Source organism: Glycine max, chromosome 3, assembly GCF_000004515.6.
Source record: "Glycine max cultivar Williams 82 chromosome 3, Glycine_max_v4.0, whole genome shotgun sequence".
NCBI lineage: Eukaryota > Viridiplantae > Streptophyta > Magnoliopsida > Fabales > Fabaceae > Glycine > Glycine max.
This window is the reverse complement of record NC_016090.4, coordinates 14,091,153-14,118,163: the sequence shown is the minus strand read 5'-3', so window position 1 is coordinate 14,118,163 and position 27,011 is coordinate 14,091,153. Positions and strand designations below refer to the sequence as shown.

The 27,011-nt window shown below is 32.9% G+C and overlaps 1 protein-coding gene across 3 annotated transcripts; it reads right to left on the bottom strand.

The window, feature by feature from the left end:
* Window positions 1-9,463: 9,463 nt before the first annotated feature.
* Window positions 9,464-20,709, bottom strand: LOC100797953 (putative uracil phosphoribosyltransferase). 3 transcript variants are annotated; one of them, NM_001254963.3, is given in 12 exon segments: window positions 9,464-9,861; window positions 10,850-10,897; window positions 10,970-11,025; window positions 11,379-11,446; window positions 16,001-16,062; window positions 16,261-16,309; window positions 16,604-16,685; window positions 16,987-17,064; window positions 18,043-18,101; window positions 19,187-19,265; window positions 20,073-20,165; window positions 20,391-20,648. In NM_001254963.3, coding segments are annotated over 12 exon segments (870 nt in total). In that variant the 5' UTR covers window positions 20,529-20,648; the 3' UTR covers window positions 9,464-9,803.
* Between the last annotated feature and the right edge of the window lie 6,302 nt (window positions 20,710-27,011).

Here is a 27,011-nt window from a genome sequence, read left to right as displayed (position 1 = left end):
GGTCAAAATTCCAACATGTCACATACCATCGACCCATCAAAAAATGCACATGAACACGAAACATTGCTTCACAACCACACCTGCTTTCTTTTTTTTCTCATCATATCCTTGTATCGGAGGTTGAAAATCTCCTATAACCAGCACATGAACAAAAAAATGTTTGTTGCAGTGTTTCCATACATGTGTTTCTAACAATATGACTCCTCCTTACGGAAAAACCACTGATTTCTTTCATGTCAAACTGTGTAATATCTACCATGCTATCAATACTTATACATTCCTCTTTCGACAAACCTGGAATCCAAAATTCATCATAATCTCCATCATCGTCATTCTGTAACTCCGAATCCACCTCCTCCTCATCTTCTACTCGGACATCATGTTGGTCGTCATCATTTTTTTCATACACTTCAGTAACGTCATTGTCACCATCACCATTCACGAAGCTACAAAAATTATCAGTACTTTCCAACTCTGACATTATATCGTCCAAATCCTACACCCCAACACATTTTAAAATATATCAAATACATACATCACCTACTTCATGCATTTCAAACACCGTAATTTGTCTATCATTAACACGTCTTCATTCAACTACACTACATAATGCACTTAACATCACATTGACTGGACTACCAACCTGGAACACAAATTTACAGTAACCAAACATGTATTTTCTTATTCTATGCCTATAATCACACAGATCCTTTGTTATGACCTTTATCTTTAATATTTTCCACATCATTTTTAGCCAAACAAAACACCAAAAATAGCATTGTCGAACCTTACAAATCTTCTACCAAACATAATATCAAAGCAATGCTATTTTTCTTTCTTCATTACCTTCAAAGGGGCCAACTTTCTTATTAGACAACCAACGAAAGATTCTTTTTCTTATTACGCATGCTATTCAGCTACTCTATATAAATTTCTCACAGTCAATTTAATATTTCAATTTTCTTATGGTTGTACTTCACCACTTCAGCCTTCTTCTTTGGAAGTCATTCTAAACATAATTCTACTTTCAGCAAATACCTAATTTACTCTTTCAATGTCTCTTACTGTCACTATACTCTCCATCCAAATCTCACATTTACCACAATCCGGACCTTGCAACTACCACATATACTGCAATACTACTGGTCATACAAAAATAATGCATGTTCAAAAGTGCAACACTTAATAATAACACACAACACATCACAACATTCAGGCAACACAATTTGCAAAACAAACATCAATCAAAAAACCATAATAACAACCAGTTCAATATAAGGGACAACTCAACCGAACAAAAATCGATCGACGTCTGCAACCATACCATCGTCAACCAAGTTCGAACAAACAAAAACTAACATACCCTTATCGAGATTATTCACCTACGACGATAGGGACAACGTTCATTGCGGATTTGCCCCGGAAGCTCCACAAACCTCGCCTTTCTTTAGTCCTCTGTTCCAATCGTGCTCAACGCTCTGCTTCGATGGTTTTACCACGACGAAGACAATGTTCTACTGCTCTACTCAATAGTACTGAATGAAAACAACATCTGCTTCAATCCCCACCTCTGCCAGGGTATGCTGGGCTAACCTTCAATGGCGAAACAAGGAAACCTCACACACAACTCCACGCCTCCTGAGCTTGAATCGCAAAATCGCGAGCTATGGTACTGTATGCTGGAAAAACCAGACACATAGCTATGGTAGTGTATGTCGGGGAAAGCAGAACAATAGTGGAGGGATGCTTTGCAACTTCAAAAGCGTGTGTGGGGATAGCAGACACACAAGTCGAGGCATCCATTTACTACCGATTGCAAGGAAAAAGTAAGGACCTTTAGATTTGGTTTTCACTAATCGGACGGTTCGCATTGCTTACTCTTTTTTTTGTCAAACTTTCGTAGGGTGCGAAAGTAGTTTCACTTTCACACCCTAGACATCGTCTATTATTGATATCAATATCATCAACTTCAAGATGCCAAGACTAGCGAGAGCCAGTCCAAATCCAGTCGAGGTCACTTTCTCTGCTGGTTGAATAATATCTTTTTCGATAGTTATGAACTAGTTGCATAATTACAATTAAGTATAATTGTTTATGACTAGAGTTTGTGTAATATTAAGCGGGTTTTTGTTGATAGTTTTAATATGCTATTGGAATCTAGTTTAATTGGTTGAGAAGAATATTTTATTATAATTTTTTATATTATTTTTAATTCTTAGGTATAAAAAAAACATTAATGTCATCATATTTTATAGTATCAGGGGCACCTTTTTTTTGTTCTACCACGTTTATGAACAAAATAAAGAAAAAAGACTAATGAGAGTAATAGCTATAATTATCATCATATTAATTTTTAAAAATATATTACTTAATTTTTTATATTTTTATATGATAAAAAGATAAATAAAATTAAGTTATATGAAATAAAATAAATAATGCAATAGAAAATACAATAAAAAATAATACTATAAAATATTATTTAAATTCTTTTTTATCAACGGGTTAGAAATTTGAGTGGTAGTAAAAATATGATTTTTTTTAAAAGATTAACATTTTAATATTTATTTTTAAATAATTAGTTTAATGAATTAGAATTAATAAAATTTATTGCATTTCTTAATTTTTATAAAATAACCTAAAAGATAGATAAAAAGAAATAGAGGTAGTAATATTTAAAGGGTCAACAAGAAAAGGTTCAAATATATTTTTCATTCCTGTATTTTAGCATTTTTTTATATTTGTGTTCTTGTATTTTTTTTTTCATTTTAATCATTGTAAAATATGTTTATTTTATTTTATTCTTAAAGTGTTTTAAATAACACCTTTGAACAGTGAAAAAAAATGTTATCTAAAATGTTTTAAAAATAAAAAATAAAATAAACATAATTTGCAGGGAATAAAGTGAAAAAAAATTACCAAGACAAAAAATAATAAAATATTAAATTATATGAAACAAAATTATATCTAAACCAACAAAAAAATTTACTCACTTAATAAGTGTCCAGATTCAGCCAAAAAAAAATCTTAAAAAAGTGTCAAGCTATTACAACTCTCACAAATTATGTGATACATTTTACTCGTGATTGCTTATTAGGAGTCTTAATTGAGTTAAAAATCCTATAAGCTTGATCTTTTGTAAAAAAGCATATTGGGTTCACGTATTACTTTTCAATTCCTTAAAATTGTTATGTAAGAGTATTCATTAAATTCAATGTTTATATGAGTTGTTTAATTTTAAATAATATTATTTAACTTTTTTTTCAAGTAGGGCAGATAATATGACATTATTTATATAAATATTATTGTTTATATAAGTAATTATTGTTTAACAAATTTATATCATAGATAACATATTTTCCAAGCATCGCAGAAATTACATAATTAAATTAAACACTCGTTTTAACAATTTTAACATTGCAGTAATTTTTGTGTACAGTGCTTAAATCTACATGAAATTGTAAGGCTATAAAATTAAAATAAAAACTCTTCTAATCAACTATACATTAGAAGAAAAATAAATTAAAAGATATAAATCAACAGCTAGATCCTTTAGAAGAAAAAAAAATCATAAGCTAGATTTGAAATCAGAAGGTTGAACTCGATGGATTTTGATGCTAAACAATATCTAACACAGTATATCATATCCCTTCGAATATACTGATATCGTGTGATTTATTAAGACATTTTTGAAAGTGACTCTGGTGACCTACAACAGATGGTTAAATTCTAGCAATATCAATGACAAGACATTCTATCGGACATGAGATTAATTTTTGATCTTGAATTTAGTTACATTTAAAGTTTTTGTCCCTTCCTAATGAATGATGTATTTTATCAGAATTGAACTCAAGTCTTTTTTAAAAAACTTAAGATTTTTTGTCAACAGTGCTATACGCATTGAGTAAATTTAATATCTTTGTAAAAAGACCAACAAATCTGTCTCACGGCTATTTCTTCCATTAATACAAATGGTGTAGTTTACGTGACAATAATGAACCGTTTTGATAGCGAAAAATTATGCTGAGTGGGTTGCTGATTTGGATGGACAAAATCCCTTGAAATTTCAATGGATCATATTGTTAGTTTGGAAAAAAATTCATTTTTTTACGGCATGGGTAATACAAAATGAAATAAACCTTTGTTACACATTCTCACAAATGCCTACTAGTTGTGTCTTGTGGTGTTCTTGCCTTCTCTGAGTGAGAGTGAGAGGGAGAGAGAAACCCTCCAACGAGTGGAAATTGCCATCGACGAAGATGAAACCAACTATTCTCCGTTAAGTCACTATTGGATTATTCACATTTTTTTGTTCCTTTTTTGTGGAAGTTGGTTGGCTGTGTTCATTGTTGTTTGTTGTAACATCCTTTTTTTTTTTAGAAAAACATTTATAAAAATATATTAGTTTTTATTAAATATTTTATGTTATTTTTTTTTAAAATAAAATACTAATAATAAAATTATGTTGAGTTAAATATTTTAGGACATTTAGTCTTGGGAACCCCAATTCAATTTTAAAAGCTAATAGGTTCTACGAAAACCTAGTCTGTTCCCTACACCATCTCTTTATGCTCTCGTTGGGAATAGTGTCGTAAAAAATGTGAACAATGTCGCAAAACCATTGTGCTTGTTCCTTGCTTTTGGGAATCATGTTGTTGAGGTAAGAAGGATTTTGTTTTCTCTTTGTCTTCTATTGTATGAGTGACAGGTAAATTTATGTTTAGATTCAATTGGATGGGTTTTGAATACCCCAAACCATGTTTATTAACTAAGTGTTGTGATTTAGTTACATGTTTAATTGTGATTTATGTTTTTCTCCTTTTGTGCTAATTAGGGATTTTGATGAATTATATCCAATTATTTAGGTACACTTGATACAATTTAGGTACACCCCTAGTCTTGGTTACTATATTTAGTCTTGTGTTATTAGGTTTTGTTGTACTATTAGTACTAACAATACACATGTGTATGGAGATTCACAAACATTTATGAACCTAACTGGGGGTGTCATGAATGAGTTTACGTATGACAATAACCTTGGGGGTGCAATAGTGTGGAATCTCCTTTAAGCTCATATTGATCACATGGATTGGAATATCCTTGCAAGGCTAAAACAACCTAACATGTTGTCGGCAATGTCATCTCAGTGAAAGAGATAGTGTCAAGTTGTCCATTGTGTGACAATTCATCGACTACATGGACTTTCGAACTACATTTAAAAATTGTTTTCAAAATGATATCACATGCATGTGAATCTATAAGTTAAATGTGAATCATCGTGCATGTATGTCTATGTGTATGAGACATTTGAAGTGGATGTTGTATGTTTGTGTGATACAATTATTTATAATAGATCTTTTCTTTTTATGTCTTCTTTGAGTTTTAAATGTTTGTGAGGTGTATCTCACTTCCCATTTATTTGTCTTGTTTGTGTTTGGGCCAAATGCCAACCTTGCAACTCTACAAGGTCACGATGATGATGTTGGGGGAGAGGCTAGACCCTGTTTATTGTATTTCTTTTTTTAGTTTTAGTTTGAGATGGTAAAGCTCTAATGGATTGTGACTTTGGGGATTGATTTTATTGTTTTATGTTTATGTTTGTTTTAAAACTAAATTAGTGATTTTTATTTCTTAAGGTTGATTAAGTTTTAAGGAATTATAAGACCAAATGTCGACCAATATATTTTATTGATGATTTTAGTATTTATTTGAATTTGAATCATTTAAGGTACAAATGTGATGACCTTTCCTACATGATTACAAAAGTTTTAAATTTATTATTTTATTTCAAAATAAATTATTTATTTAATTATTAGCTATGTGGTAAATGGGTATCACATTTTTTCCTTCTCTTGAGTTTTTCTGATGTTGAAAAAACTATTATTTTTCATTTCTGGAATTGTTAGGGTTTATATTGATATGTTTTTGTTAAAGTGTGGGTGCACTTTGTTTTCGATATAAAAAATTAATGTTACATTATATTGAATCTTTCAATCTTTCTTAACATGATGCAAAAGAGATATAATCTAATAGTCTCATTTTTATAAATAAATGACAAATCAGTCTTTCAATAATATTATTTGATATCAATTAAATCCTTGAATCATTGACCGACAAATTAGTCCAACACGTACAACTACAAACATTCTCATTTCATGCAATCTAACAATCCATTAATAATTGGCTCACAAGTTAGTCAACCCCTAAACTAGCCATGAACAAACCACCATAAGAACTTAAGAAGAAGATTTGTGCAACCGAAGAAGATAACAATGGGAGAAGAGAATAAGGGGATGAACGTTGGAGAAGATATAAACCTTGGTTGGGGGAGAAGAAGGAATGGTCGTTGGAGAAGAAGTTGTAAGGGGAGAAGTGGTTGTGCAAAAAAAAAAAAAGAATTTATAATGGTTGGGGGAAAAGAAGTAGTCGTTGGGTATCAATGATTATTTTGTTGCTATAAAAAAATGGAAATTCATCCAAACTGACAAATTGGTACACCAGAATTTTAAGTGACAATTTAGTCCATCGAAGTCAGCAGCACACTCAAACACAATTTCTCACACTAAGAAAAGGGTCCATTAACAACACGTAGACTATGTCATTTGTGTTAACGAAAGAAATAGACGGTGGGGCAAATTTGCCAATCTTTTTACAAATTAAGGGATAAAATTTTATTTTTTTCAAAAGTCAAGGACTCGAGTGTCAGTGCCTTACAAATTTAATGACTAAATTAGATATTTACCCAAATCATTTTCACCATAATTTTCTTAATTAAAAATAACTTAATTTAAAAAGTATTTTTAATTAAGAAATTTATGGTGGAATTAAAACATTTTTTCATTAAAAATCATGATGGTATATTTTTTCTAATGTAGTCTCATATTTTTAACAACTTATATCTCATAAGTTGTATCACACTTTGCATTATTTTTTTTTTTTGGTGTATATACCCATTTTCATTCTTGAATTTGTTAGACACTGTCAGTTAGGTTCTTGAAAGATGAAAAATTAAAATTTTATCTTCAAATTTGAAAAAATGTGACAAATTAGTCATATCATTAATTTTTTTTTGTTAACTCATATGATTGTACTTATGTGACACTTCTGATGATAATGTGGTGACAAACGATTGTCCTGTGTCATCTACGTGACTATCACGTGTTAAAAGATTAACTTTTTTTTTTTTTTTGTCTCTGAACTTAGTTAATTATTGCATACAGGGATGAATCCAAGAATATTACATAGTGGCGGCAAAAAAATACTAATAGTTTATAATAATTTTAAAGAAAAATATAAATTTTAAGCTTTTATAAAATACATAATCTGATGGTAAAAAAAATTTAAATTATTTAAGCTTCTAATAATTACAATTGGATCGATGTATGTATTTGTCACTTGTTTGTTTAAAAGATAAAAATAATAAAATTAGTACAAATTTACTATCTCTTATAATTATTTATAAAAACATTTTCATACTATAGGGGAAATATTTTTTTTGGGGTTAAATTTTTCTTATAAGATATATTTAAGTAAAAAAAATATCTAAGTGGGGGCAGTTGCCTATCATTGTATTCTCTCACTTCTATTATTTCTACAATTTCGATATTTAAATTATACTATTAATATGAAACTAATTTATGAGTGATTTTTGTTATTCATAAAAATTGAATATGGTACCATAGGATTTACAACACCTACACACCATACTCAACCAAGTGAGCTAAATCCCCTTGGTTAATTTATGAGTGATTACATTACAATAGTAAGTTTTAAATCCAGGACATTATTGGCAAAATTCTACAAGGTTTCAAATCAGATATTCTACCAAAAATCAAATTATTATCTAATATGTTATTAATATGTGTAGAATTTTATATTAATTAATTTATTTATTTTATGAAATAATGTTAATGACGAAAATACACTTAAAAAAATTTGATCCATTATAACGAGTAAGTATAAGACGACATGAAAAATAAGTTAGAAACAATTTTTACATACCCTTTATGAGGTTTTTACATTGTTGTTTAACAATTGAATATTAAAAGATATAAACCATTATAAGTTAAAAATATATGACCTACAAAATAAACAAAAAACATAGTTCACTCATTATATTTTCAATGGAAAAAGTAATTGTTGATTGTCATGTTGGAGTATACAATATATTGTATCTATTTGCTTTTAATTTCCTCCTAAATTAAATAAATATGTTGACTTTTAAAAATAAATTATTTGTTAGTACACATTTTTAATTTGATTCTTATGAAAAACTAATTTAATTTTCATATGTTTATTTGGGCATTTGCTTCCTGCACTTCCCATTTTTATTGTGAGGACAAAATTATCCCTAATGGGGGTCTCAACCTCAACTCTCCCTAAATTGCATTATGGAATACTCTTTTTGCAATACAATTTTATTATAAAATACTCATTCCATAATATATTTGTAAATCTGAAATAGGTATTCTGAAACACATTTTCCGATTTACAATTATATTATGGAATGAGTATTCCATAGGACAATTGTATATACCAAAATGATATCCGGAACAGGTATTTCATAATACAATTTTAGTTTAGCAATTTTTAAATATGAAATAGGTATTCCAAAACACATTTTGAAATTTACAATTGTATTATTGAATGAGTATTCCATAATATAATTGTATATTCCAATGCGAGCTGCAGGATAGGTATTCCAAAATTTTAGTGAAGATTTTTTAAAATCTGGAATAGGTGTTTCGGAACTCATTTCTGGACTTAAAATTGTATTACAGAATAATGCGATACAATTGTAAATCCCAAAATGAGCTATGGAACAAGTATTTCATAATACAATTTTAGTTTAGCAATTTTTAAATCTGGAATAGGTATTCCAGACCACATTTCCGAACTAGCAATTGTACTGCAGAATGGGTATTCCATAATACAATTGAAAATCCCAAAATGAACTTAGGAACTTACAATTGTATTAGAGAATGGAGTGTTTCATAATATAAACTTTGCAAATAAATAGAAAGGTACAAACCTGGGCGTCTTCCTCAACCAAACGCCACCCACCTTCATCGGAATTGAGCAGGGATGAACGGAGACAACTTCCGCCCAAAGAGGATAGAGAGAGGACAATGCTTGCTAGTTGTGGAGATGAGTGTAAGTTGTAGAAGAGGAAGGGAGGTGTGCGAAGGTCTTTTAGTAGATAAGAAGATGAAAATTATAATATGAAAATGGTACTTTAGGGATATTAAAAAAATTGGAAAGTACAGAAAGTAAAATGTCCTTGCTTGCTTCGAATCCTATTTGATAAAAGTCCCTCAAATTTGAGTATATAGTTTTTAGTCCCCCAAATTAATATTTACATTTTGTCTTTTAACTTTGTGAAATGTTATTTTTAGTCCCTCCAATAAAAAACATCACAAATTATGCATTCAAACAGTAAATCAGTTAAAAATGACAATTTTTTTTTATTTTGTAAATTTGAAGAATTAAAAACAGTAAATTTTAATTTGAGGACTAAAAGAGAAGACCCCAAATTTAAGGGATCCAAAATATATTTAAGCTATAAAAAACAATTTGAATTAACATGCTAACCAGTTTTCACGTTACGAGTTTCAACTTTCAACACCTGTGTAATTCATAATAATAATAATAATAATAATGACCAACACCTATGTAATTGTAAACCGGAAGGGTGCCACTGATCAAGACTTCAGTATCCATCCGAAAAAATAATGACAAATTTTGGGCCTCAAAAATTGTAAAATATGGCACCCAAGGGAGAGGTGATGAGGTATTTCGTATAATTTTCATGTATCTGTACCAAAGCTACGGTCCCCAGCATCTCCAAGGCCAGGAATTATGAACCTAAGCACAGAAATAGAAATACATTAACAATGCTACAACTCTATAAATTAGCTAACTAAAATATAAACAAATAAATAAACTATTGGTCTTGCTAACCACAGGACACAGGTTAAAGAATTAAAAAAAAATATTTATTATCAAAATCATAAGAAAGTGAAAAAAATCATAAAAAATACAATTTTATGCATTCCAATAAAAAAAATTTACTTTAAATTCCTTAATCAGATACTAATTAGCATTTAGCATTTGCCATGAACTATTTATTTGGCTTCTATAGTTATCTTCATTTAAGTTTTAGTCTCCACATCAAAACTGTAGCAGTCCCTACACATACATAAAAAGTTAACGCGCCTCTTAATTCTGTTTTCGTTTCTTGTTTTCAGTTTTAATTTACAAAACTGCTACCACCTTGTTTTCAACCTGCTTTTTCTTTTTTCAATTCAAAGATTTGTACAGAAAACATTGGAAATAAAAAAAATGTTGTTTTCACTGTTTCCTACACAATTTTTTTTAGAAGAGAAAAAAATTTAAAACAAGGTAGAAATTTTGTAAATTAAAAGTGAACAAAAAATGAAAACAAAAGGGAACAGGGTCTTTTGGTCCAAAATTGATACACCATAGAACATTTTCTGGCAGTGTAAAACTGCTATAAAACATTTTTGACAGTGATAAACCATCACAAAACTGTATAGAGACTAAAACTTACCGTTTCTTGTATAGGGACTAAAACTAAAATGTAAACTATAGAGAAAGAATGAATAGTTTAACCATAAATAAATATTAAGAGTTATTTACTAACAATGTAAAACAAACGTTTTACACAATCATCCAATCACAACTCATTATATATGCTAAGTTTGTTGACTTTTAAAATAATTATCTTAAATTAATTTAAACAGTGAATTGTTATTGGATGACAATGTTAAACTTTTTTACACTGTTAGTACATAGGCATTTAACTCAAATTTTAATATCATGAGACACCAACCCTTTTTCATTAACTTCGGGGTCAATTATTCCAGTATACACATGAAGCCTGCAAAAATGTCATAATTAGAATCTATTGCTTGAAAGAAAGTTAAGAAATTTGAAGTTTTGTTAAAATTACCCAGGGAACTGCTCGCTCAGCTTTTGAAGAGCAGGAGGGGCAGAAACAGCAGATATCTGCAATGTCATGTATGATGTATCCATTAAAAATATATTTAATTATTACATGATCTACTACAGTTTCTCTACGGTCGAATCAATGAACTGTAAATTAGTATTTTTATTGGTACAATGAACGATTCGGTTTAAAACATTGATTTCAGTAACAATATTGAAATTTTTACCTAATATGCAGCATGCATAATGTAGATGGCATAATGCATAAAGAACAAACTTCAGTTATGTAGTTGTTACCAGAGTTAACTAATTAATTAAGCACAGGAATAGAAACATGTTTGGCTTAAAATGAAAAGAATTCTGGTAACAAAGGAAATCTAGCTTCTGAATATAAACAGATTACTATTCCTTACCACTTTAATCTGCTTGTTGCCAACTCCACGTTCCTTTAAGAGGCTCACAGCTGCCACTATAGTGCCACCTGCAATTCATACAAAATATTAATATGAAACACGTAATTGATGCACACGTAATTTTTTTTGTATATGACCGAGAATTCTCAAAGGCGGGGCTGTGAGATTAATCCTTTGGTTGGGGGTGGTGATTACGTAAAATTCTCTCAAAAGTAGCAACTCCAGAATTCAAACCCTGACATTGCAGGTAAAGTTCGTCTAGGGTTTCAGTCTACTTCTGTTGGACTGGAGAAATAAACACTAAATTCTAAATAAAGATAGAAATAATCTGGTTTAAGCCAGATTTGAGTACATATACAGAGTTCCCCCCTAACACAAAGGGTTTTCCCTATCATAGTTTCCTCCTTCAAAACACAGAACAACAATATGATACCTTAATTGCCCTTTACAAGTCTGCAACACAACTTATATCCCTAACTGTCATATCATAACCTATAACTTTCTAATTCAAAAATAATATAAAACAACTGCCAAATAACTTCCTAATACAGAATTACGACTGCCTAAATCAGATTATGGACTATCAACGTCCACTGTGATCAACCACTGTTGGGTTATGCAAAGATGTCATTGATTGCACTAGGGTGTCCAAAAGGAAAATGTTTTTTGAATACAAAAATTGAACATCTAAAGTTGCCCTTTGATTTTTTAGATGCATGTACACGAAAAATGATTACATGCAAAGTAAGATAATTTTCTTATGTTCAAATAATGGATTTGTGTCCAAAATTTGGACCAATCCACTTGTTTCCGGCCATTACAAAATGATTGAAATTTTCAAGAAAAATTTATTCAGCCTTGGGTTGTAAAAGTTTGAAATCAAGAAAAACCAACCCAATATGATCTGAATATAGTTCTACACTTCTACTTTTCTGCTAATTTAATATCCAATTTGTCTGTTAGGATCCAATTGCAAGGTATGAGATCTGAGTCATTAGAAGTGTGGGATTCTAGGGTCAGTTTATAAGGCTTCAGACTCTCCAACTACAATACCTAGCTTTTGTGGTGTGGCTCTCTTATGGTTCTTATCAATTGAATCCTAACATCTCACCCTGTTTCTCAACCCTGGCACCCACACAAGTTGGGTGTGCACTATCCCTTTAGCTAGTCCTAGGCAAACATTGCAATGCCAACGACACCCCCCACATCTCTCATTTGAAGCTGAGAAGCATTGTGAAAGGCTTTAATACCAAGTTGTTATGAACCACTTCATGTAGAATAGAGTCACAGAACAAAGAAAAATCCTTCCTGCAACCTACGCTGAAAGTAAGAAGCAAACTCATTGTTAGGCAAGAGGAATCATCTACTGTAGCTAAGCCGTGGCTAGTGTACAATAGGAAGAATAAGATGAGGAGTGACAATTAGGCTGTTGGGAGTTAGTTAGACTCTGCCAGCTGTCAACAGTTGACAGGTTAGTTAGTAGTTTTGAATAAATTACATCTTTCTTGAGAAGGAAGGGGGGGGGGGGGGGGGGGGAATTGATTGTATTGAGAGAACCTAAGAAGTGTCTCAGTAATGTAAGGGAAGAGAGTGTTCTTCATTGTGTAAGGAGCAAAAGAACTATCAGTAACAGTAATCCCTTTATCTCTGTGTGTACTGTTCTGTGTTGGTTCTTATGTGCATTTGTTCTACCTCTAGTTGCAGTTAGTAAAGTAGAGAAGATTCCTAACAACTGGTCTGATTTGTCGAAGAAAGAATCATGGATCATGACGAGGCTCGATTCACTGAGCTGGAATCTTTGGTTACAGCATTGAAAACAACAACCAGCGAATTGAAGGCGATGGCCATTGAGTTGCAGAAATCATCCAAGAAATAAACTAAGGTGATTGCAAAGGTGTCGAAACAGTGCGACGACATTAAAGATTTGCGCAAGATGATGAAGATGCTCATGGAACACAAAGGCATCATGTATAATGAGCCAATAATGCATCTAAGGAGCAGAACAGTGGGTTGGAGGATGTGGAGTCCGTGACGGAATCCGAGCCTTCACCAGCATCGGAGGACGAAGTGAGCGAGCGAGTCTAGGAGGATTTAATACTGAATTTGTCACGCCATTATTGGGCAAATGAGGGTGAAAATGCCAGTATTTGAAGGGGAGGATTCGTTAGGATGGATCGTGTATGCGGAGAAGTTTTTTGCCGTGCAACGCGTCCAGTAGAGCGCGAAAGTGAGATTGGCCTTTATCAGCATGGAGGAAATGCCTTGCATTGGTTCCAGTATTGGAAGTAAAAGGCAAAGCGGAAGAGTTGGTCTGTTTTCAAGGCAGCGCTGATTAAGTGCTACGGCGATACCGGAAGGGGAGATGTTTACGAATGTTTGATAGCGTTGCGCCAAATGGGGGACTTTGACTGAATTCATTCAGGAATTCGAGGTGCCGATGGCTCAAGTCTTGGGTACAAAGGAAGCGCAATTGAGAGGATATTTTTTGGTGGGACTTTGCAATGAGATCCGGGCAAAAATTCATCCCCACAAACCGAAGGATCTATCACGTGCCATGGAGTTGACGGCTGATTTTGAGGAAGCTGAAAAAGAAGGAAATCCAGAGGTTGATTTGCGTAGTCATGGGTTTCGTTTTCAACCCAAGGGAGGAACATGGATACACAGTGTTGGATGATCCGCAATGAACACCTTTCACAACACCCAAAGTCAGAATCGAAATCTAGCAGGGGATGCGCGTAGCTCTGTGAACGTAATGGCTGCAAATCAAAGTGAGTCTACGAGCTCGGGATCACAGTATAGGGGAGTCCGGAACCTGCCCTATTAGGAGTACCTTCGCTGCCACGAAGCAAAACTCTGTTACCATTGTGGAGGACCATTTGTTGCTGGTCACAAGTGCCCCGAAAAAAACCTCAGGTTGCTTATTGTGGCAGAGGATGAATGGATTAATGATGAGGGGGAGATTTCAAGATTGGAAAGGGATGCTTGAGAATACATTTGACAATACAGTAGAAACAAAGGTGGAGTGTCAATGGATGGACTTATCCGTTTGCTCAGCTGGTGGATTTACTCAACCACAAGCAATGAAATTGGAAGGGCTGATTCAGGGCAAAAGAGAGTTGATTTTGATTGATAGAGGTGCCAGCCACAACTTTATTTCTCAAGAATTAGTGCAGCAACTAGGTTTGAAAGTGACTCCTACTCAAACCTATGGAGTGAGATTGGGGTGATGGAAACAGGAAAAATGCTCAAGGCTGTTGTGAGCAGATGGAGGTTCAACTAGGACAAATGACCATAACAGAGAAATTCTTTCTATTTGATTTGGGTGGTGTAGATCATATTGGGGGTAGCGTGGTGGGAAAAGTTGGGAGATGTCAAGGTAAATTGGAAATCTCTGACCATTAAGTTCAAACAGCAAGGGTAGTTTGTGAAAATTCAAGGTGATCCTAAACTGCTACGAACTAAAGTGTCTTTACAATCGATTTGCAAGCATACAGATGTTGAATTGGCCATGTTTCTATGGGTACTGGATATTGTGGATACAAAGAAGCAGTGCAATATGAAGGTTCTATTGTAGAAGTAGAACAAAAACAAGTGCAAGGGGTACTGGATGAATTTCCTAGGGTATTGCTGAGAGATTCTCCCAGACTAACATGAAATTTTATGAAAATAATTTTTCATTGATAATATTTCAACCAGGTTTGTCTTTAAAAAAGGATACAAATACAAATATATCCCTTATTAATATGATCATAACTAGAAATCATACTAATTGAAATCATACTAAATAGTAGGATCATATCTAACATTCTAACAATTATCCTAATTAATAAAATAAAATTAAAAAAAAACTAATTAATAGAATCATAACTAACAATTATCCTAATAAACAATAATAATGCTAAAGATATGGAATTAAAGATCCTCATATGCAGATCATATAAAAATAGGAAAAGATAAAGAAGTAAAATACACTGAAATAGTATATCTTTATTTAAAACTAGAATTATTCAATTTATTTTGTTTCTTCATCTTTCCCTATCTTGATCAAATCTACATATCAAAATCCCTAATTTCAGATTCTTAGCTAGCAATTGTAGTTGGAGAGCCCGAGGTCTTATTATCTCCACACTAGAATCCTATACTTCCAATCTGGAACTCAAGTCCCAAATCCCACACCTTTGCAGTTGGATCCTAACAAATTCCAAAGCCAACATGCAACCCAATCCATATACAGCTCTAGTTTGTAAATGATGGCACGCTCATACTCGTGCAACCATGAAAAGGATGACACAAAGCTCAATTTAATATAAAAAAATAAAACCCCAACATTGAGATCCCAGATATATGCAATTATTACAGCACTACATATAACATGTTGCTTTAAGGCTACATATTAGACACATACGAACAAAACAAAAAACTTGCATTTTGTGAGACGAGGAAGACAAGCAAAGGTTCAGCCACCACACCCTAGTGAGCATCTGTGGTTTGCGAGTTACTGACCAACATGAAACTAAAGAAATTCATACCATTATGAAGACACAGATCAAAAGACCCCAGTGTTGATGCATGATGTGCAAGAGATTAGAGCAAAGGCTCAAACATGAGCAGACTATACATACCTGTTGCCAGCATAGGATCAACCACAAAAACTTTAGATCCTTCTGGAAATTTCCCGGGTAACCTGAAAATGAAATATAGGTGGAATATGTAACAAAGGTGCTCTAGCATTCAGTAGAAGAACCGAGAAGCAAAAGAAGCAACAGGGCATTCTTTATGGAACTCATCTCTATCTTCAACAAGCCATGCTAGAATCAGGAGGAAAGGGAAAGAAAATAATGGACAAAAAAGCATATTTCTCTTGCAAATATAAGATTCTTACTTGTTTAAATATATAGTGGGCTGAAGAGTTTCCCCATCTCTGCTTATTCCTTTCCCAAAAAAGCAAAAAAAAAAAAAATCATTAATCAATTTAAGGAACAGACAAGAAATGTACTCTAGTTTTGAAAAAGTGCATCCCAGAATTTACAATCGTTAAACAAGTAATTATCTTATTAACATGAATTATTGACAATATTATATACAAATATGCAAACCAAAAACCAGATTTTTTTTCTCCAATTATGTTTGTTGGGTGTGGCTCACAATTCTTGGCTCCCAAATTACAAAATAAGCAACATATGTATCCTCTAGTTTTCATTATTTACTAGTATGAGTATCATTACCTAAATGATATGTTTTTGTTGCAGGCAAGATCGATGATGCATGTTCAGCAAGAGCAAGGCCTGCTCTTAGGATTGGAATTACCTGCAAAACTAGTAAATGATTCAGGCAATAGGTTGCAGAAAGACAATACATAACATAACCACAGCAATAACACCACAAAAGGAGTTAGGTCTGAGTAACAATGATCGATATGCTAACAGTACTAAAGGAATACCCCGTAAACAGGAGCTTGGTTTTGGCTAAAGAAATTACATCCCTAAAATGCTCACAACTTAGTATATGAAAAAAAAAAATCCTCCTGTAATATGTAATTATAAGGCCACAAGAACTCCTGCAAATACTTGATTCTAATCAAACATATTGAAAGTAATCTGCTACTTACAGCCACAGGCTCCCTTGGATCAATGAATTCCACTGAGGCTACACCCATTGGTGATTGAATCTCTCCAGAAACGGTGGGCTGTAAACATTGAAAGCAAAGCAGATATGAGAAAAAGAGTAAATCCAAGATTATGAGTGTGGCAATGGGAGGTGGACAAAACTATTAGTTGGGAATAAGAAATAACATTGAAAATTTTCAACTGTTAATCAGTGACATGTTCCAGATTCAGGCACTAGAATTAAAAGAAAGCCTTAGATTCAAGAATCCAACTGTCTTAGTTTTTTGGAAAATTTATGAATAAAGGGCTGCAATACATTCTTCAGGAGGAGTTATTGGTTGAATAAACTATTGCAGCAAGATTACCCTTTCTAGATTCTTTAGTTCCCTCAAAGCCTATTTATCATACATAAGCTAAACAAATTCTATTATCTTCGACAGGTATTGTTCAAGACAACCCAACCAGGCACCTATTTAAAACTTCGTACCCCATTGCCCAGAGGCTCTTCGCTATGCGAAGGTATGGGGGAGGGATGTTGTACGCAGCCTTACCCTTGCATATGCAAAGAGGCTGTTTCCGGATTCGAACCCATGACCAACAAGTCACCAAGACACAACTTTACCGCAGGCACCTATTTAACCCTTAAAAAACATTACCTACCAGACAATATAATTTGAAGTCCAGACTCCAGAGCAAGGTTGACACATGACATATGTCATTATGTCTTAACTCCTAACAACTATTTAGCCCTTATAACATGACCTACCAAGCATCATTTCAATAGACAAGTATAGACTATAGAGAAAACAAAATTTGGACAACTATACTGGATGCTTGAAAGTTGGAACACAGCAATGACAGCATAGAGTTTAAAACCAATTCCCTTTTGGCTTGACCTCAAGCAGATGAAAACAATAGCTCCAATTTGCAAATTTTATGATTATAGAAACAAAAATAAGATTGCAACAATATCAAATTAAATTGTAGGAACAAAAAAAAATTCAAGTAAAAAACATGAGAACTATAGCAGGGATATGAACTATGAAATAGCAACTAACCAACCAATCCCTTGAAGCTTCATACATTAGTAGCCTTCCCAGCTCAGCCATTGCATTTCCTAAAACATTAGAAACTAGAAGAGTCAGTGATAGTGCTACCTCTGAATTTCAAGTCAAGTCTGATTAAAGTTTAGTTAAACATTGGGGTTAAAAAAAAGACTGAGAGGAACTTGGGAAACTTCGATGTATGTTTGGTATGTTTTATGTAATTTTTATCTGATATTTTTTCACTAAAAGGCCATATTTTTGGATTTTGCTTCTCATTTCCAAGAAAGTAAATGGTGAAAAGATGATTTTATTGATTTTCCATTTTCTTGGTAAATTCAGGAAACAATAAAAATAACCATGACACTTTGTATTCATAGTGAAAACATATCTATCAATGGAAAATGAAAACAAAACACAAACCAAATGTGTATCCTTTGAAGGTGAACATTTCAAATTTCAATAAATGCAAAATTGATGATGCAGCTCACTTGTCTATCTATCCTACTCAAGACTTGATTTTCTTAGGGAAAAGACCAAGCTATTCAAATTAAGAGTGTCTGTGGATTGCTGTTTTAGAGGTACATACCGTCCATTTGCACCAAAGCACAAAACAGAGAAGCAACAACATTGTTGGATTGGAAAAAATATGGGTTACATTCAACTGAACTGTTTCCCAAACACCCCCCTAAGTTGCTAGTTCCAGGTTCCCATCATACTTGATGACACCATTTTTCTTTCATGCTGATTACCAGTAATAACAGATTAGCAGATAATGGGCACCATAAAAGTGAATATTGAAATTTGAAAAACTATCAATGACACTCTAAAAATGGCATTCAGATAAGATTAGCTTTTGGAGGTGAAAACAACTAGACATAGTCATACATCTTTCCCCACTTAACAATAACAATTTATGGAGCTAGTTGCTCCAAATGAATCAACAGTTTGCCAAAACTGCACAGCCTTATCAAATACATGCAGCATGTTTTTGTCAAGAAGCTATAATAGTAATACCATTAAGCATCAAATGGAAAGTAGCTATTAAGTTAACTAAAGTGATGGAGCTGTTCATACGTCAATTGTGGTGAACAAAATCAGTTCAAAGTTCAACTCAAATTACAGAATATTGCTAAAAAATAGAAACTTTGCTACTCACTGAAGATGGGACAAGGAGTTTGCTCATTCCTCAAAACTGAAACCCAATGCTTGATCAACGGATGAGGAGGCACATACACCTTCCAAAACCCAGAAAACAGAGAAATCAATCAAACAAGCCACCTCAGAGAAATCACCAATACACATACACACATCACTCATTTCATTATTTTTCCCTCAGCAACTAACCAGAGCAAAAACCCTTACCCCAGAAGCCAAAACCACAAAAGGAATCCAAAAAATCCAATACACAGATAAATTGACCAATCAAGCAGTGACACATAAATCATCAAAAAAAGAATAATTGGCTCCTTTTCTCTACTTTTTCTCATGAACCAAACACACCAAAAGTTCATAAATCCAGAAGCCAAAACCATAAGCGGAATAATAATTTTTTTTAAGAAAAGATAAATTGTCTCCCTTCCCTCCAGTTTTCCTTTCTCAGAAACCAAACAAACCAAAAACCCGTAAGTGAAAATCAAAAGAGGAATTAAAAAAATCCAATAAAACCCAGAAGCCAAAACCATAAGAGGAATCATTAATAATTAAAAAAAAAAAATCTTTACAACAGATCATATAACTAGTTAAGCCACCATAGATAAATTTCCAAACGAAAAAAAAAAAAAAAAACTTTGACTCCATTCCATCCATTTTACTTTCTTAGAAACCAAAACCCTTTAAACCCAGAATCCAAAACCAAAACCAAAAGAAAAATAAAAAATCTAACAAAACCCAAAACCAAAATAAACCAACTAACCAAAACCACCACAGACAAATAACCAAAAAGAAAAAAGAAAAACAAGATTTTTGCCTCTTTCTCTCAATTTCAACTTCTCAGACCCAAAACCCATTAAGCAAAAGAGCACAAAAAGGAGAAGGAAACTAACGAGCATTCGGTTCTCAGAGAGAGGCTTCTCCTCCATGGTCATCTGAGAGCACACCGCACCACACGTGCGCCGCGGAGCACTGGAATAAGCGATCTGAGCGGAGAAAGAAAGCAACAGAACACAACACAACGAATAAAAAGAGGGTATATAAATAAACATGCGTGAGAATCGAATCCAACGTAATAAATGGGAGCAAAGCAAAGAAAAGCAAACAAACCCAATATTAAAAAAATAATTAAAATAATAAATGAAGCATGAAATAAATGGGAAATTAAAAATATCCAATTCACTGTTTTTAGAATTAGTGGTATTATCTGCCTTTGGTGTTGTTGTGAAGAGAGGGGAGTGCGAGAGGGAAAGAGAGAGGCGAGAGGGAGAGTGACATGTGGAAGCAATTGGTGCCGCATCAGAGGGGAAACGGAGATTAAGGTTGAAGTGAATGCGGGAACAAGCCATGTATGAATAATGAATGGTGTATCTATGTAAGATGTAATTTTGGTCCGAGGGTTTGAGCTGTTCTTTGTGTGTGACTTGTGGGGAAGATGATATGATATGCTATTTTTAGCATCAACGGTTGTTTTGGATAGACAGAGATAGATCATATATGGATATGAATTCAGGGCATTGCATATGTATCTCATTTTCATTTTCATGTTCAAATAACATTGGTTTTTGTTTTTTCCTTTTTTTTTTTGTAAATTATGTTTTCTGGATATATATATATATATATTGTCTGGAGGTACTTTACGATGGCACATATATTTTTTTCTTATAAAATATACATAAATAATTACTTTTATCCTTAAAATTATAATTCACTGATAAATGTAAATGTGTCTATGAAAGATATAAATGCAAAATTTAATTCTGGAAAGTGTTAAAAGTGCGACAAAAATATCATATCATCGACTTTTGTCTTAAAAAAGATGCCTACATGGCACAAAGAAACAAATTTGCCACAAAATTGATTATCAATGTGGTCATGTTGACTAGATTGGACGAAAATGTCACTAAGAATTCATTTTTGGACGTAAATGTCAGTAAAATTTTGATGGACCAAATTGTTAATAATTTTTTTCTTGGAGGAAATTGTCATTAATTTTATTTGGATCTAAATGTCAGTACATTCTTTTGGACCAAAATGTTAATCACCAAAAAAATTATGATAGATTTTGGTCATTTGGATGAAAATAGTCACCAATTTTGGACGATAATGTCAGTAATTTCATTTTTTATGGGTAAAATATAATTTTATAATAGATTTTTGACCTTTTTTTATCGTTATAAGCATAACGTTATAATAATCACTTAAAAAACTAATTTGCAAAAATAATTTATAACAAACATAATATCAATAATATTGATTATGAATCATAACTTTTCTATCACAACATAAATTATCTAAATTAAATATTGTACCAAAATATCAAAATAAACATTGTATCAATGTGTCAATCATTATAAATTTATCTAAATTATAATAATTAGTCATTATCTACTATAAATAAAAGACTAATTTATCCCATATGTTAGTTCTTCGAATCTTGGCGGCTGGGCATTAAGCTCATGTAATTCGGTTGGTTCTTGTTATGAGATACTCCATCTGGCATTATAATTCAAATTGGTGCTCGAGGCCTAAGTGGAGGTGGTCTAAACACAGTTGACATTGGTGGAGGTACGAAGATTGTTTCCTACAGCAATAATATATAGTGATTAGTTATGCATAACATAATTTAAAAATAACTAATTAATAAAATGTAAAAATCACTCACATGACTTGGAGTTGGAACATTTTCACCATTAGGAATTGGAGTAATTTCCAAATTAGTTGAATGTTGTTCAACTTGTGAAACAGACTGAGAGTAGTTCTCATCCCACATATATGTAAAATAGTCATTAGTCTCTGCACAAATTTAATATAAATATAGATAACTAGGTTATTGAGAACAAACATTAGTAACTAATCATTAGCAACTAAATTTCACGTGGATAGCACAAATTTAATGTAACTATAATAAACAAATGGTGTATGTAGTGGCATCCTCCGAAAGGAGTAATCATGAAAATTTAGTCTTTAAATGTAACATTTTCCAACAAAATAGAGTAGCCAAATGGTTGCTAACAATATATATGATTAGTCCCTTGCATGTCGTAACACCTTCGGAGATCACAAGCTCACTGTTTACACCTAAATATAAATACACAATTGTTTAACTTTGACATACCATAGAAACGGAAACCAAGTATAAATAGTGGAAACAGAGTAAAAGCAAGCAGGAAATCTATCCATTCATTTATTCGGAACGAAACATTGGTTAACAAGACATTAGATGATCAAATGTAGATGCTTATTGTAAAAAAATTGAATAAAAACTAAGGCCCTTTCTTGTATGATATGAAATTAAAAAATGTCTAACGAATATGCTGATTATAATTCTTGAATGACTTGAAGCTAGCTACTTGTTGATGAAGTATTTGCATATTTTTTTCTTTTCATGCCAACGTTCTAGCAAAATCTAAAGATCTAACAATTGTATGTATAAAAGTATTTCAAAAGGTTTATGTATCACATTATTTAGTATTACATACAAGCTAATTGAAGTATGGGTTCACAAACACACGATATTGGGTAGAGTGGGCTTATGCATTTACAGTGCTAGCTAACTTTTATGAAAATAGTTACCTATTTTAATTTTTTTTCATAAAAAATAGTAATTAGTTTCAAAAATAAACTAAATCATTCATGCACTAATTGTCAGAAAGGATATCAATTGCAGTGCCTCTAATTTGGTAGAATAGTTAACATGAGCATTTCTACACAAGCTTCTTAAGCCTTAACTTCACATAGACCCTATCCTTCTGCAGCACAAGAAGCCATTGAACAAAAGAAATGCACAATGACACCAAGTATAGCTCATGTTGACATAGATATCAGATTATATTAGTTGGATTCAGGAACATGGTTTGGTGAGAGAGAATGTCAAAATTGGATTCACGTCCAATTAGGGAAAAAAGGAAAAGAAAAGGAAGAGTGTTAAAATATTTTCAGGTTGAAAATGATACCATGTTTTTTTATGGAGTTAAAAGGAAGAAGATGAGAGTATTTTAGACATAAATTTTCATTAAAAGTCATGTGACCAACATGTACCTACTTTTTGTTAAATTATTAAACGATGTTTAGGTTGGAGGAGGTCTAGGTGTAATGTGATTTAAACAATTAAGAGTTTTTTGTAGGGTGCAAAAAAGGAGGGGTGTTAGGTGCAATTTGGAAAAAACAAAGGGGGTGCGGGCGTGAGGAAGAAGATGAAGGTATTTTAAACATAAATTTTCATTAAAAGTCATGTGATCAACATATGTTTACTTTTTGTTGAATTATTAGACTGAGTTTAGGAGAGAGGGGGTTGTTAGTCGATGAATACGACTAACTTTTGTGTATAAAACCTGTGTAAATTGTATCAAATTTCACCAAATTATGGTTATTTTGTAGTGTTATAAGAATTTTCTGTTAAGTATAGGTAATAAATACTTAGTACTTCCATTTTGTGTGTTTAATAATCATTTTCTCTCAATTTCAGGTTAATTAGGCAAGCTTTGAAAAGTGTTGTTTTTCACCTTCTTGCTAAGCCAATCAGTTGGCTTAGCGAGCGTCTGCTAAGCGCAACACTCATTGGCTAAGTGCAAGGAAGAATCTGGAAGAAGATGAGTTGTACAAGTTCGCTAAGCGCACCGCTTCATCTCACTAAGCGCACCGCTTCAGTCCATCCGCTAAGCGAGAAAAACACGCGCTAAGCCGAAATTCACTAATGTGCGCTAATCGGTCCAGAATTGTGCTAAGCGCATGAGCACGAACAAGACCACCTATTTAAGCCTGAAATCAGATTTTGTGAAGGGAGTTTGGGCTAAGAGCTGAAGCTTTGCATGTCTAGTGATTCTAGAGAGAGAAAGGTCCAAGTTCCAGAGAGTTTTGAGAGATTTTGTTGTGTGAAGATCTGCAGAGACCAGAGCTTGAAGAGGAAGCTGTTCTGAGAGCTTGAGATGAGTTTGTGAGTGGTTGTGGGATCCTAGAGGTGAAGGAGACATCTTCACCACTTGTATTTTTGCAATCTTTCATCTTGTTCTTCTCTTTGTTGTAAAGGAGGCTTCCTGGTTATGGAAAACTAAAATCCTCTGTTGGATCTTCCCTTTAGGTACTTGATGTAAATATCTTTTTATCTATTTAATGATGTTTTGTGTCTTCTCTGTGCTATCAGCTTTTCATTCTAGTATGCCTTTACCTTGATCACGTAGATGCATGCTTTGTTAGGGTCATTCAACAGTGGAAACTGGTCTAATTCTAATGACCTTGATAGGACAGGACTAAGTTATTGTACTATCACGAGGAATCGGGGTGCGATAATTTAGTTGTAGTATGTTTGTCTTAATGCGGTCCTGGTTGAGTCTTGTGTTGGATCAAGTGGTCTCGGAATAATTAAGAAGGGGGGGTTGAATTAATTATTAATTTGCCTTGACTAATTAAAAAACTTATCCTTCTTAATGTTACTGGATTTAATTAGGCTTTTACTACTAAGTTAAGAAAGTAAGAGATAGAAACAAAAACTTAACCAAAAGTAAAAACGATAATTAAAAGTACACAGTGGAAATTAAAGAGTGAAGGGAAGAAGAAGACAAACACAATATTTATACTGGTTCGGCCACAAACCGTGCCTACATCCAGTCCCCAAGCAACCTGCGGTTCTAGAGATTTCTTTTCAACCTTGTAAAATCCTTTACAAGCCAAAGATCCATAAGGGATGTACCCTCCCTTGTTCTCTTTGAAAAACCAAGTGGATGTACCCTCAACTTAAACCGATCCACAAGAGATGTACCCTCTCTTGTTCTCAGTATAATGATCCCCAAGTAGATGTACTCTCTACTTGTACCACAAAGGATGTACCCTCCAATGTGTTGGGACAAAGAATTCTTAGGCAATTAGTCCTTTGAATCTTTGTAAGGAGAAACAAAAGATATCTCAGGCGGTTAGTCCTTTGAAATATTTTGCTTATGGGGAAGGGAAGAATCAAAAGAATTCTCAGACGGTTAGTCCTTTGAATCTTTTGTAAGGGAGAAGAGAGACACAAAAGAATTCAGGCGGTTAGTCCTTCGCTCTTTTGGCAAAGGGAGAAGAGAATGAAAAAGATGAATAACACAAGTTTTTGAACAAAGAACTTTTCTTGGAAGACAAAGTGTTTGAACAAAACTTTTAGAAAGATGAAGAGAAATAAATCAGAAAGATGTGTTGAAAGTGTTGAAAGAAGATATTGAAAGATAAATGATAGATTGTTCTTCAAATTCATGCCATGGTCACATATTTATAATCTCTTGATGACTCAAGTCAAAGCTTGTGACTCTTGGCAATTTCTTTAAAACTAGTCACTTAAATAGTTGTGACTTTTGAAAAAATCTTCAGAAACAAGTCACTTGAAGAATTGTGACTTTTGGAAATTTATTTTTCAAAATCAGTCACTGGTAATCGATTATCATTAAGGTGTAATTGTTACACATCAACAGATGTGACTCTTCATTTTAAATTTTGAAAATCAAAACGTTTAGAAGCTCTGGTAATCGATTACACAAGTTGAAAATGTTTAAACATAAGTTGTAACTCTTGAAATTTGAAATCTTAACATTTTAAAACACTGATAATCAATTACTACCTTCTGGTAATCGATTACCAGAGAGCAAAAGTCTTTGGTAATGATTTTGTGAAAACTTCTTGTGCTACTCAATGTTTTGAAAAACTTTTTTAATACTTATCTTGATTGAGTCTTCTCTTGATTCTTGAATATTGAGTCTTCAATCTTGATCTTGATTATTCTTGAATCTTGAATCTTGAAACTTGAAACTTGATTCTTGAATCTTTGCTTGAAACTTTGCTTAACTCTTCATTCTTTGGCATCATCAAAATAACCTTGGAAGGCATTGCTTCCACATTTTGTCCAACAAGAGAAATCTGAGGATGATGCTTGATCAGGATTAGGCTAAACTATCATGAGGAATTGGGGTTTAGCATCTCAGGAGATACCATAGGAACACATGAGCATTGTTAGATAGAGAATATCCTTTTAGCATTAGGCACCTATTAGGAAGACCAACGCGTTTTCTACTTGTTTTTACACATCATTTCTCTCGCGTGATTTTTCTTTTTGCATAGATAGTTTACATACCTGTTCATATTCACACTTAGATTTTCACACCAGACACCTATTTACTGAAATAGCTTACCAAGTAACACAAGTTCCCCGAGAGTTCGATACTTGATTCTTACCGTTTTATACTACTTGTGCGATCCGGTGCACGTGCCGGAAGTGAACAAGTTTTTGGCGCCATTGCTGGGGAACTTCTTTTTATTTGGAAAGTTAAATCGTTTTTAGGTGTCTATTCTTTATTAGTTATTCTTTGATTATATGTGAATATTTATTCTTACATCATATTTGTCTTCTCTTATTGGATTGGATAACCGTTGTTCTATTAGTATTCTGCATGTATAGACTCTCCTATAGGTGATCTGGTAATTCTTCAGAAAGACAACCCTTTCACTATTATATCATGAAGATTATTATCTCTATTCCACTAATGAATTGTGATTTAGCCGGAGGAGAGCATCACCAGGACAATTGTTATTTTTACTCTATAAATAAATTTGACCGGAGACAGGAACTAGCCATGTACGACTATTGTTCGCAGGTTCCGACAAGTGCACCGGATCACACAAGTAGTATAAAACGGTAAGAACCGAGTATCGAACACTCGAGGAACTTGTGTTATTTGGTAAGCTATTTCAGCAAATAGGTGTCTGGTGTGTAAAGATAAGTGTGAATATGAACAGGTGTATAAACTATCTGTGCAAAAAGAAAGAAAATCACTCGAGAGAAATGATGTGTAAAAACAAGTAGAGAACAC